The sequence below is a fragment of the Oncorhynchus clarkii genome, chromosome 29, assembly GCF_045791955.1.
Source record: "Oncorhynchus clarkii lewisi isolate Uvic-CL-2024 chromosome 29, UVic_Ocla_1.0, whole genome shotgun sequence".
Lineage (NCBI taxonomy): Eukaryota > Metazoa > Chordata > Actinopteri > Salmoniformes > Salmonidae > Oncorhynchus > Oncorhynchus clarkii.
The window spans coordinates 3420403-3433091 of NC_092175.1; the positions used below are offsets into that span (position 1 = coordinate 3420403).

Sequence of the window (12689 nt, forward strand, 5' to 3'; positions counted from 1 at the left end):
AAAGGCATTGTTTTTGGGACAAATCACCCACTCAATTTAGATCTATCATTGAATAATGTGGTGATTGAGCATGTTGAGATTAAACTGCTAGGTGTAACCCTAGGTAACAAGCTGTCATGGTCAAAACATATATTCAATGGTTGCTTAAATGGGAAGAGGTCTGTCCATGATTAAGCGTTGCTCTGCTTTCTTAACGTCTCAGTCGAACAGACAGGTCCTAGTTTTGTCGCACCTGGACTACTGCCCAGTTGTGTGGTCATTTGCGGCAAAGAGGGACCTAGGTAAATTGCAGTTGGTCCAGAACAGAGCAGCACGTATCGCACTTAGATGTTCACGGAGGGCGAATGTCAGTAACATGCATGTCAATCTCTCCTGGCTCAAAGTTGAGGAGAGATTGACTGCATCACTATTGTTTTTGTGCTAGGTGTTGAAGGTACTGCACTGTCTGTTCAAGCAGTTGGCACACAGTTCGGAGACTCATCAGTGCAACACAAGACATGTAATCAGACGTCTCTTCACAGTCCCCAGGTCCAGAACAGAGGCTGGCAAACAAAGTATTAAATAAAGCCATGACTACATGGAACTCTCTGCTACCCCAGGTAACTGAAGCTAGCAATAAAACTATATTTAAAATAACAGAAAATAACCTTAAGGCACAATGTGGACTGTGAAGAGCCATCTCCTGTTTATAAAGCATGAGGCAGAGGCAGGAGATTATGTAGTATTATGTACACTGAGTACACAAAACATTAGAAACACCTTACTAATATTGAGTTGCACCCCCTTTTGCTCTCAGAACAGCCTTAATTCGTCGAGGCATGGACTTTACGAGGTGTCGAAAGCGTTCCACAGGGACGCTGGCCCATGTTGATTCCAACGCTTCCCACAGTTGTATCAAGTTGGCTGGATGTCCTTTGGGTGGTGGACCATTCCTGATACACATGGGAAACTGTTGAGCATGAAAAACCCATCAGCATTGCAGTTCTTGACACACCCAAACCGGTGCGCCTTGCACCTACAAACATAACCCATTCAAAGGCATTTAAATATTTTGTCTTGCCCATTCACCCTCTGAGTGGCACACATACACAATCCATTTCTCAATTCTCTCAAGGGTTAAAAATCCTTCTTTAACCTGTCTCCTGCCCTTCCTCAACACTGATTGGATTTAATAGGTGACATCAATAAGGGATCATAGTTTTCACCTGGTCAGTTTGTCATGGAAAGAGCAGGTGTTCCTAATGTTTTGTACATTCAGTGTATGTTTTATTGGTACCAAAGTATTATACAGCATTAATACAAAATTATTTACATAAGTAAAAATATATTCAAGTAAAAAAAAAGGAAAGGTGGATTGTTAGATTGATATCCGGGATACTTACATACACATGGTTAAAATACTGTGTTTGGGGGACATTTCAACAGACAATGCTCTGCAGCCAAAAACAACCAGTGCAAGTGAGGGCTCTTTCACCTCAGCTATGTGAAATAGTTATCTTGCAATCAGTGACAAATCCGGTCACAGCTTGTAGACTTGTTTACGTGCTGCTGTGCGGTTTGTTGCTACCTGCCAACTTTACAGTTTTTACTTTTTAATTACCGTTTTATAGTTACATTTTTTTCCTCGCTCTACTTTTTTCATTCAACTTTTTCACCCCGGACGCTTTATCTGGACGTGGTTTGTCAGGACCTCCACCAGCCGAAGCTAAGTAGTAACATTAACATGATGCCTTCTAATTGCAGTCACTGTACTCGTAATATACAGGAGAACAATTGCCTTACGGCGAGGATAGCTGTGCTGCAAGCCCAGCTTCAGACACAATCGTTAGGCAAGGGTAATTTAAGTGTAGTACAGATAGTAGTATAAATAGTATAAATCCCCTCGCACAGTCCCTGTAGCCAGACAACTTTCTCATGGCTTCTGGAGGAAAATGCTGTAGGAATGCTCAACCGGTGTTGCTCATTCAGCCGGCAGAAACTTTCAACCGGTTTTCCCCATTAAGCATCGAGTTGGAGTCTGAGGCCGAGCCTTCTCTGATCTACTCCTCCCGTTACGGGGTCTGAGACACCGAAGCCTCCACCATTAGCTCTGACAAATTGAAAACCATAGTCATTGGCGACTCCATTACCCGCAGTATTAGACTTGAAACGAATCATCCAGCGACCATACACTGTTTACCAGGGGGCAGGGCTACTGATGTTAAGGCTAATCTGAAGATGGTGCTGGCTAAAGATAAAACTGGCGAGTGTAGAGAGTAGAGGGATATTGTTATCTACGTTGGCACCAATGATGTTAGGATGAAACAGTCAGAGGTCACCAAGCGCAACATAGCTTCAGCGTGTAAATCAGCTAGAAAGATATGTCGGCATTGAGTAATTGTCTCTGGCCCCCTCCCAGTTAGGGGGAGTGATGAGCTCTACAGCAGAGTCTCACAACTCAATCGCTGGTTGAAAACTGTTTTCTGCCCCTCCCAAAAGAATTTGTAGATAATTGGCCCTCTTTCTGGGACTTAACCACAAACAGGACCAAGCCTGGCCTGTTGAGGAGTGACGGGCTCCATCCTAGCTTGAAGGGTGCTCTCATCATATTTACATAAGATGTTTTTATAAGATGTTTAATGCTAGCCAGCAACTTACCTTGGCTTCTTACTGCATTTGCGTAACAGGCAGGCTCCTCGTGAGGCAGGTGGTTAGAGCGTTGGACTAGTTAACCGTAAGGTTGCAAGATTGAATCCCTGAGCTGACAAGGTAAAAATCTGTCTGAGCTGACAAGGTAAAAATCTGTCTGAGCTGACAAGGCAGTTAACCCACCTTTCCTAGGCCGTCATTGAAAATAAGAATGTGTTCTTAACTGACTTGCCTCGTTAAATAAAGTTGTAAAAATATATATTTTAAAAAATCGTCAAAATCGGCGTCCAAAAATACCGATTTCCGATTGTTATGGAAACTTGAAATCGGCCCTAATTAATCGGCCATTCCGATTAATCGGTCGACCTCTACTAGAGACAGCAGGAGAGGTGGAGATACTCTGAATGATCGGCTATGAAAAGCCAACTGACATTTCCTCCTGTGGTGCTGTTGCACCCTCTACAACCACTGTGATTATTATTATTTGACCCTGCTGGTCATCTATGAACATTTGAACATCTTGGCCAAGTTCTGTTATAACCTCCACCCGGCACAGCCAGAAGAGGACTGGCCACCCTCATAGCCTGGTTCCTCTCTAGGTTTCTTCCTAGGTTCTGGCCTTTCTAGGGAGTTTTTCCTAGCCACCGTGCTTCTACACCTGCATTGCTTGCTGCTTGGGGTTTTAGGCTGGGTTTCTGTACAGCACTTTCTGACAGCTGATGTAAGAAGGGCTTTGTAAATAAATATGATTGATTGATTGATCACAGTGTATAAAAAAGTGAGGAAATGGTATCAGTGGCCTGCACTGGTACACTGCAACACCAATGGCTTTTTCAATGACGCTAGCTGCATGACAAATGGCTACACGCAACAACATGAAAAAAGTTTACAGGACCATCTTGGAGTAGTCAGAGAAGAACATGAAGGACGTTTTACCTGATGAGGTATCACTGTGAAAACTGATATGCGATGCTTGGCTTCCACCACTGTAAAATCATCATATCAATGTTGTGTTAAAGGGACATTACACTCCAAAATAAACTTTGTCATGTCTTCAGGCCTCAAAGTTTGTCTAAAGTCAGGATGAATTCACAACCCTGTAGCTATATTGGCTCCCGAGTGGCACAGTGGTTTAAGGCACTGCATTTCAGTGCAAGAGGCATCACTACAGTCCCTGGTTTGAATCCAGGCTGAATCACATCCGGCCGTGATGGGGAGTCCCATAGGGAAGCGCACAATTGGCCCAGCGTCATCAGGGGTAGGCCGTCATTGTAAATAAGAATGTGTTCTTATCTGACTTGCCTAGTTAAAGGTAAAATAAAAATATGCGTCAAACCCAAATAAATTGTGGCGTATAGCGGGATGTACAAAACAGATGTTCTAGGATGACCTAGGACACTACTTTTAAGGTATCAAAACATCTGACAAACTTTGATTTTGGAGTGTAATGTAACCTTTAACTGTTAAAGGCAAAGCACTTTATTTGAGGTACAAATGTACCTTCCTCGTTGAGTCTGTTTGAGCACCTGTGTGTGAAATAGAAAGCTCAATGAGGCTGGAGAGAAAATGTGGGTCCCTGTCAAATAGGTTTACACGGCTACACCTGATAAACAATGGCATGAAAGAAAGAGGGACTGCACAGAAACATTATTGAGACTCATCTGTGGATAAAAAACATTTGACAAAAAAAAAACTATAAATAAGAATCAAGGCTATACATCAAGTAAATATATATATATATATTCAGCAGAGCTGTCCGTGTGCTCTTTAACGTATCTCTGAAAGCCTGTGCATTGATTTTACACCAGAAAATATCATATTGTGGATGATGATAGAATGAAATATACCCAATTCATCTGTTGAAATATGACCTCAATTTCTAGTGGTCTTCAGACAGCCACGGACCTCAGACTGGGTTCATAATGAAAGTTTCAACCAAGTCCTCACCTCTATTAGACCAACAGCTGCAGTCAACCTGCTGATGTTCCGCAATGATGTAATTATAATCAGTCTAAAGTCCCATTGTAATGACATCAGTCTTAAGAGCAAACAAATTAATTTGGTCGTGATATTCCATTCACCTCTTCGGGCGATATGGACTCTTCATGGGCTTTATCGATAATAGGAAGTGGGCAGCCAAAGAAGTCCATGCCGATATAGCGTGGGTATCCTTCCAGAACCGTCACCTCCACCGGGTCAAACTTCCAATACTGCATCCCACTCAGGAAATGAGCATATCCTGTCAAGAGGACAAAGGGTCAACATTTAGTCCACTGCAGTTCAACAGAATTATCATGATTTGTACACACACACACACACACACACACATTTTCAATGTCAGTGTCACTTTAAATGCATTCAATGACAGCAAAATGAACCCTGATGACTCGGTGGCTCGCGACACGTACAAGGCAAGCAGGTACGAGCTCTGCAAATCCACGAGGGAAGCAAAAAGACAATTCAGTCTCAAACTTGAAGGCAACACAGGCTCGAGATGCATGTGGCAAGGACTACAGACTATCACGGACTAAAGGCAAATCCAGCTGTGTGGTGCCCACCGAAGCCTCCGTCCTAGACAAGCTTAACACATTCTATGCTCGCGTCGAGGCATCCAGCAATGCTCCTGCTGCTACGGGCAACCAAGTGCTTTCGCTCTCCGAGGCATGAGGAAAACTCTGAAAAGAGTGAATACACACAAAGCAGCCAGCTCGGATGGCATCCCTGGCCGCATCCTCAGTGTGCTGACCAGCTGGTTGGCGTCTTTTCGCACATAATCAACCTGTCCCTGTCCCAGGCTGTAGTCCCCTCCTGCTTCAAGGAGACCACCATCGTCCCAGTGCCCAATAAAAACAAGGTGACGCCCAAATTACTAATTGCCCCGTCGCACTCACCCTGGTCATCATGAAGTGCTTCGAGAGAGAGGCTAGTCATGGCCACATCAAGACCAGCATGCCGGGCACACTGGATCCACTTTACATCGCTACTCACACAGCCCTAACACATCTGGACAAGAAGAACACCTATGTGAGAATGCTGTTCATTGACATGCCCTGATCCACATCATTGGGACTGCAGTAGAAAGTCAGCAGTATTAAATTCATTGGAATCCACATCACAGAGGACTTGACGTGGACCCCACTTCACCATAGTTTTTGTCCGCCTCATCAACCGCCCCTTGGCCTCTTATGAGCGGCGACCCTCGCCTCCGACCTCGGACTGGGGACCCTCGCCACGGGTCCCAAATGGACGGGAGATTCCGGCAGCGCCGTACAGGCGGGAGACTCCGGCAGCGCCGGCGGCTCCTGGCTGGCTGACGGCTCCGGCGGCTCCTGGCTGGCTGACGGCTCCGGAGGCTCCTGGCTGGCTGGCGGCTCCGGAGGCTCCTGGCTGACTGGCGGCTCCGGAGGCTCCTGGCTGACTGGCGGCTCCGGAGGCTCCTGGCTGACTGGCGGCTCCGGCGGCTCCTGGCTGACTGGCGGCTCCGGCGGCTCAGGACAGACGGGAGACTCCGACGGCTCAGGGCAGATGGGAGACTCCGGCGGCTCAGGGCAGACGGGAGACTCCGGCGGCTCAGGGCAGACGGGAGACTCCGGCGGCTCAGGACAGACGGGAGACTCCGGCGGCTCAGGACAGACGGGAGACTCCGGCGGCTCAGGACAGACGGGAGACTCCGGCGGCTCAGGACAGACGGGAGATTCCGGCGGCTCAGGACAGACGGGAGACTCCGGCGGCTCAGGACAGACGGGAGACTCCGGCGGCTCAGGACAGACGGGAGACTCCGGCGGCTCAGGACAGACGGGAGACTCTGACGGCGCTGGGCAGGAGGAAGGCTCTAGCGGCACTAGACAGGCGGGAGCACCTGTAGGGAGAAGACGCAGAGACAGCCTGGTGCGGGGGGCTGCCACCGGATGGCTGGTGTGTGGAGGTGGCACCGGATAGACCGGACCGTGCAGGCGCACTGGAGCACTTGAGCACCGAGCCTGCCCAACCTTACCTGGTTGAATGCTCCCCGTAGTCAGGCCAGTGCGGCGAGGTGGAATAGCCCGCACTGTGCTGTGCTGGCGAACCCGGGGGCACCATGCGTAAGGCTGGTGCCATGTACGCCGGCCTGAGGAGACGCACTGGAGACCAGATGCGTAGAGCCGGCTTCATGGCACCTGGCTCGATGCCCACTCTAGCCCAGCCGATATGAGGAGCTGGAATGTACCGCACCGGGCTATGCACACACACCGGGGGACACCGTGCGCTCCACCACATAACACGGTGCTTGCCCGGTCCCTCTCGCTCTCCGGTAAGCACAGGGATTTGGCTCAGGTCTCCTACCTGACTTAGCCACACTCCCCATGTGCCCCCCCCAATACATTTTTGGGGCTGCCTCTCGGGCTTCCAGCCGCGCTGCCGTGCTGCCTCCTCAAACCGGCAATATTTGGGGCGGCGATATTCCCCTGGAATCTCCCTCCCAAGTCCAGTTCTCCAAATATCGCTGCCTCTCCTGCTGCTGCCCATTACCACGCTGCTTGGTCCTCTGGTGGTGGGTGTTTCTGTAACGGATATCCTCCTCTTCGTCTGAGGAGGAGTAAGGATCGGACCAAAGCGCGGTGTGGTAAGTGTCCATATTGATTTATTCAAAAACACAACTGAACACTGGAACAAAATAATAAACGTGAAATATACAAAACCGAAACAGTACTGTGTGGCCCAAACACTCACACAGAAACAAACACCCACAAACCAAAAGTGAAACCCAGGCTACCTAAGTATGATTCTCAATCAGAGACAACTAACGACACCTGCCTCTGACTGAGAACCATACAAGGCTGAACACAAAAACCAACATAGAAAAACAAACATAGACTGCCCACCCCAACTCACGCCCTGACCATACTAAAACAAAGAATAAAATAACAGAACTATGGTCAGAACATGACATCAATGTATTCAAGTTTTACCCTAATTTCAATGTTCACTACACTGGTTGAAATGAAATAAAATCAGTGCTGGTTAATCACTTTTTCAAATCCAATGTATTTTCCATGTTGATTCTGTCACAATACATTGACAAATTATGTTGAAACAACGTAAAGGGTGCAATAGCGTCTCTACTTTCTAAGGCGGATGAAGAAATTTGGGCATCTCAGTTTCTGTTGCGTTTCCGCACTGAAGGTTGGTGAGGAGTCAAACGCAGGAGAGCAGAAATGTCATTGTAGCGTATATTTAATCAGGGCAAGTCCAAAAAACACGGTACAGTACAATTCCCCAAAACAACATCCAAAGCAATGGGAACTAACAGTACTCCCGTAAGGCACAAAGACACAACGCACTTTACTATAATAACCACACACGAAATACACTGAGGAAGGCCTCCACAAGCAACAAGAAAAATAATCCTGCACAAACCTAAGCGGGGGAAACAGGGGTAAATATAAGAAATTAAAGCAAATGAAAACCAGATGTGAATGAACCAAAGACAAAACAAACAGAAAAGGAAACATGGATCGGTGATGGCTAGTAGGCCGGCGACACCGGCCACCGAGCACCGCCTGAACAGGGAGAGGAACCACCTTCGGTGAAAGTTGTGACAGTTTCAAGGTCTCAGCTTGAAGAGAAGAAGCCTCGTGAGGTATTGGTTAGTCACTAAGGAGCTAAAGTTAATGATGAATAATGTAAATCATGCTTATATGACTTTTTTGTATAGCTGTATATAAGAGAACTAACGGGACTGCCCCGGGAGCTCCAGACCGACATGTACTATGGTGCATTAAGTTTTTTGGAACATCTCCAACTTGCTGATAATAAAGAATTATTCATTTAATAGTGGTAATTTCAATGACAAAACCTTCTCACAACTTTCTGAGGATGGTGCAGGATAGTTGGTTCGCTTTGGAACATTCTCAGCACATTTAAGGAACTTGACCAAACAACTTTATTTTTGGGGTATTTCATTACTTTAACAGAACGTTTTCATTCATGTATATTTTGGTAATGTTCTGGGAACATTCTCCAATTGGGTTGACATTGGTTCAGAGAACATTAAAAAACAACCTTCTTCAGTAGGAATTTCAGTACTTCAGCATAATGTTTCTAAATGTTTCCTCTTGGTCCTATTTAAACCATTGAGAAAACGTAAGTAACGTTTAGAGAACATTCTAAGAATGGTATTTAAAAACATATACATTCCTTTCTCAACATCAACAAAATATTCTCTGTCCTCAATCTTGTTAAGTGTCTTAGTGAGTTTCCTTTTAAATGGGGTCTGTTTCAATAGACTAAAATGAACAGCTTTGTATGCATAGAAAAACATGGTATTTAAGTTCCTTCCTGGTGGTGCAGTGGACTAATTCCATGGCTAGAGAACAGAAGATAATAGTTTTAAATCTGTTACAATAAAAAAATGAATGTGTTTGCATGATAAATTCCTAATGAAATTAATTGACTTGTGCTTGGAGTTCAAAAAAGTTAACTCAAAATAAGCTAGCAGTGTTATTAAAAGTCTTTTGAACATTCAGTGAACATGTTAAGGAAGTTATAAACAAAAATCTAAATAGCCTATAATTTCCATTCTCAGAGCGTTAATAAAACCTCCCAGGAAAACTTTCAAGGAACCATGATAAAATGTTCTCAGAACCTCCATGCAACTTAAAAATGTAATTTCCCAAAACCGGTGATATTGTCACTTTCGTTCTCAGAACATTTAAAAAACGTTCCGTTTTACCAGTCAGGAAACGTATGGCTTCTTTCCCAGAACCAATGGGAAACCAAAAACAGACATTTCCACAACTTCCAAGGAACCAAATGTGCTAACTGGGTTTCCATCTACAAGCTATCAGACTGCTGAACACTTGAACTGGACTCAACACCTGCACTGACTCTCCGCACTCACTCATGCACAAAGACATACACTCATCCACACACATTCATTCTACACACACATCAAAACTGCTGCGACCAGACTACAATTTACACACCTGCCCCAACCACCCTTCCCCAAAACACACGTAAATATTGAACTATAAATTGTGCCTTCGTGTATTACACTTATGCTAAAATATATATTATATTTTACTGAGCCATTTACTTTATGTTCATATACTTATATTTTATATTTCTTATTGTTATTGCATTGTCGAGAAGGACCCTGGAAGTAAGCGTTTCGCTGGGCGGTGTATACCATGTGTATCCTGTACATACTACTCAACTCAGCAAAAAATGAAACGTCCCTGTTTCAGAACCCTGTCTTTCAAAGATAAATCGTAAAAATCCAAATAACTTCACAGATATTCATTGTAAATGGTGTAAACACTGTTTCCCATGCTTGTTCAATGAACAGAAAACAATCAATGAACATGCACCTGTGGAATGGTCATTAAACCTGTTTGGGAAAGGGAGCAGTATTTTCACACCCGGATGAAAAGCGTGCTTAAAGTAAACTGCCTGTTACTCAGGCCCAGAAGCTAGGATATGCATATAATTGGAAGATTTGGATAGAAAACACTAACGTTTCCAAAACTGTTAAAATAATGTCTGTGAGTATAACAGAACTGATATGGTAGGCAAAAACCAGAGGAAAATCCATCCAGGAAGTTTTTACATTGAAAGCCTATCCACCATATAAACGGATAAGACCCAGATTGCGTTCCCTATGGCTTCCACTACATGTGAACAGTCTTTAGACATTGTTTCAGGTTTTAATTCGGAAAAACTAAGGAAAATCACCACTTTGAATGAGTGGACAGTGGAAGGTCCTAGACCTGTTTGGTGAGCCCGACCGAGAGCGCGCCTTTCGTTTTTTTTCCTTCATATTGACGACGCTATTGTCCGTTTGAAATATTATTGATTATTATTGATTATTTAGACAAAAAAAACCTGAGGGTTGATTATTAACATCGTTTGACATGTTTCTACGAACTTTACTGGTACGATTTGGATTTTTCATCTGCCTGTTGTGACCGACTTTGAGCCAATGGATTTTCTGAACGAAACATGCCAAAAAAACAGAGTTTTTTTTAAAGAGGGACTTTATCGAACAAAACAAACATTTATTGTGTAACATGGAGTCTTGTGAATGCAACCAAATTAAGCTCATCAAAGGTAAGTGATTAATTTTAAAGCTATTTCTGACTTTTGTGAGTCCTCTACTTGTCTGGAAAATGTTTGTATGGTTTTGTACGCGGGGCTCTATCCTCAGATAATCACATGGTTTCGCCGTAAAGCCTTTTTGAAATCTGACACGGTGGCTGGATTAACAAGACGTTAATCTTTAAACCGATGTATGACACATAGCACTGAGACTGCACTTGTGAAGGTGGTAAATGACCTTTTAATGGCTTCAGACCGAGGCTCTGCATCTGTCCTCGTGCTCCTAGAACTTAGTGCTGCTTTTGATACCATTGATCACCACATTCTTTTGGAGAGATTGGAAACCCAAATTGGTCTACACGGACAAGTTCTGGCCTGGTTTAGATCTTATCTGTCGGAAAGATATCAGCTTGTCTCTGTGAATGGTTTGTCATCTGACAAATCAACTGTAAATTTCGGTGTTCCTCAAGGTTCCGTTTTAGGACCACTATTGTTTTCACTATATATTTTACCTCTTGGGGATGTCATTCGAAAACATAATGTTAACTTTCACTGATGACACACAGCTGGACATTTCAATGAAACATGGTGAAGCCCCAAAATTGCCCTCGCTAGTAGCCTGTGTTTCAGACATAAGGAAGTGGATGGCTGCAAACGTTCTACTTTTAAACTCGGACAAAACAGAGATGCTTGTTCTAGGTCCCAAGAAACAAAGAGATCTTCTGTTGAATCTGACAATTAATCTTGATGGTTGTACAGTCGTCTCAAATAAAACTGTGAAAGACCTCGGCATTACTCTGGAACCTGATCTCTCTTTTGATGAACATATCAAGACTGTTTCAAGGACAGCTTTTTTCCACCTACGTAACATTGCAAAAATCAGAAACTTTCTGTCCCAAAATTATGCAGAAAAATGAATCCATGCTTTTGTTACTTCTAGGTTAGACTACTGCAATGCTCTACTTTCCGGCTTCCCGGATAATGCACTAAATAAACTTCAGTTAGTGCTAAATACGGCTATTAGAATCCTGACTAGAACCAAAAAATGTGATCATATTTCTCCAGTGCTAGCCTCCCTCCCTGATTTCAAGGTTTTACTGCTAACCTACAAAGCATTACATGGTCTTGAGCCTACCAATCCTTACGATTTGGTCCTACCGTACATACCTACACGTACGCTACGGTCACAAGACTCAGGCCTCCTAATTGTCCCTAGAATTTCTAAGCAAACAGTTGGAAGCAGGGCTTTCTCCTATATAGCTACATTTTTATGGAATGGTCTGCCTACCCATGTGAGAGACGCAGACTCGGTCTCAGCCTTTAAGTCTTCACTGAAGACTCATCTCTTCAGTAGGTCATATGATTGAGTGTAGTCTGGCCCGGGATTGTGAAGGTGAACATAAAGGCTTTGGAGCAACGAACCGCCCTTGCTGTCTCTGCATGGCCGGTTCCCCTCTCTGCACTGGGTTTCTCTGCCTCTAACCCTATTACAGGGGCTGAGTCACTGGCTTACTGTGGCTCTTCCATGCCGTCCCTAGGAGGGGTGCGTCACTTGAGTGTGTTGAGTCACTGACGTGATCTTCCTGTCTGGGTTGGCGCCCCCCCTTGGGTTGTGCCGTGGAGGAGATCTTTGTGGGCTATACTGGCCTTGTCTCGGGATGGTAAGTTGGTGGTTGAAGATATCCCTCTAGTGGTGTGGGGGCTGTGCTTCAGCAAAGTGGGTGGGGTTATATCCTGCCTGTTTGGCCCTGTCCAGGGGTATCATCGGATGGGGGCACAGTGTCTCCGGACACCTCCTGTCTCAGCCTCCAGTATTTATGCTGCAGTAGTTTATGTGTCAGGGGCTAGGGTCAGTCTGTTATATCTGAAGTACTTATCCTGTCTTATCCGGTGTCCTGTGTGAATTTAAGTATGCTTTCTCTAATTCTCTCTTTCTATCTCTCGGAGGACCTGAGCTATAGGACAATGCCTCTGGACTACCTGGC

The 12689-nt window shown here is 44.8% G+C and overlaps 1 protein-coding gene across 1 annotated transcript in view; it reads right to left on the reverse strand.

Moving 5' to 3' along the window:
- Positions 1–4289: 4289 nt before the first annotated feature.
- The window catches only part of LOC139388516 (stromelysin-3-like), a 41812-nt gene continuing 33412 nt past the window's right edge, over positions 4290–12689 (reverse strand). Inside the window, exon 8 of the mRNA XM_071135214.1 lies at positions 4290–4867. Within this exon, the coding sequence (XP_070991315.1) occupies positions 4683–4867 (185 nt within the window). The 3' untranslated portion in view covers positions 4290–4682. The remainder of the gene's footprint in view (positions 4868–12689) is intronic.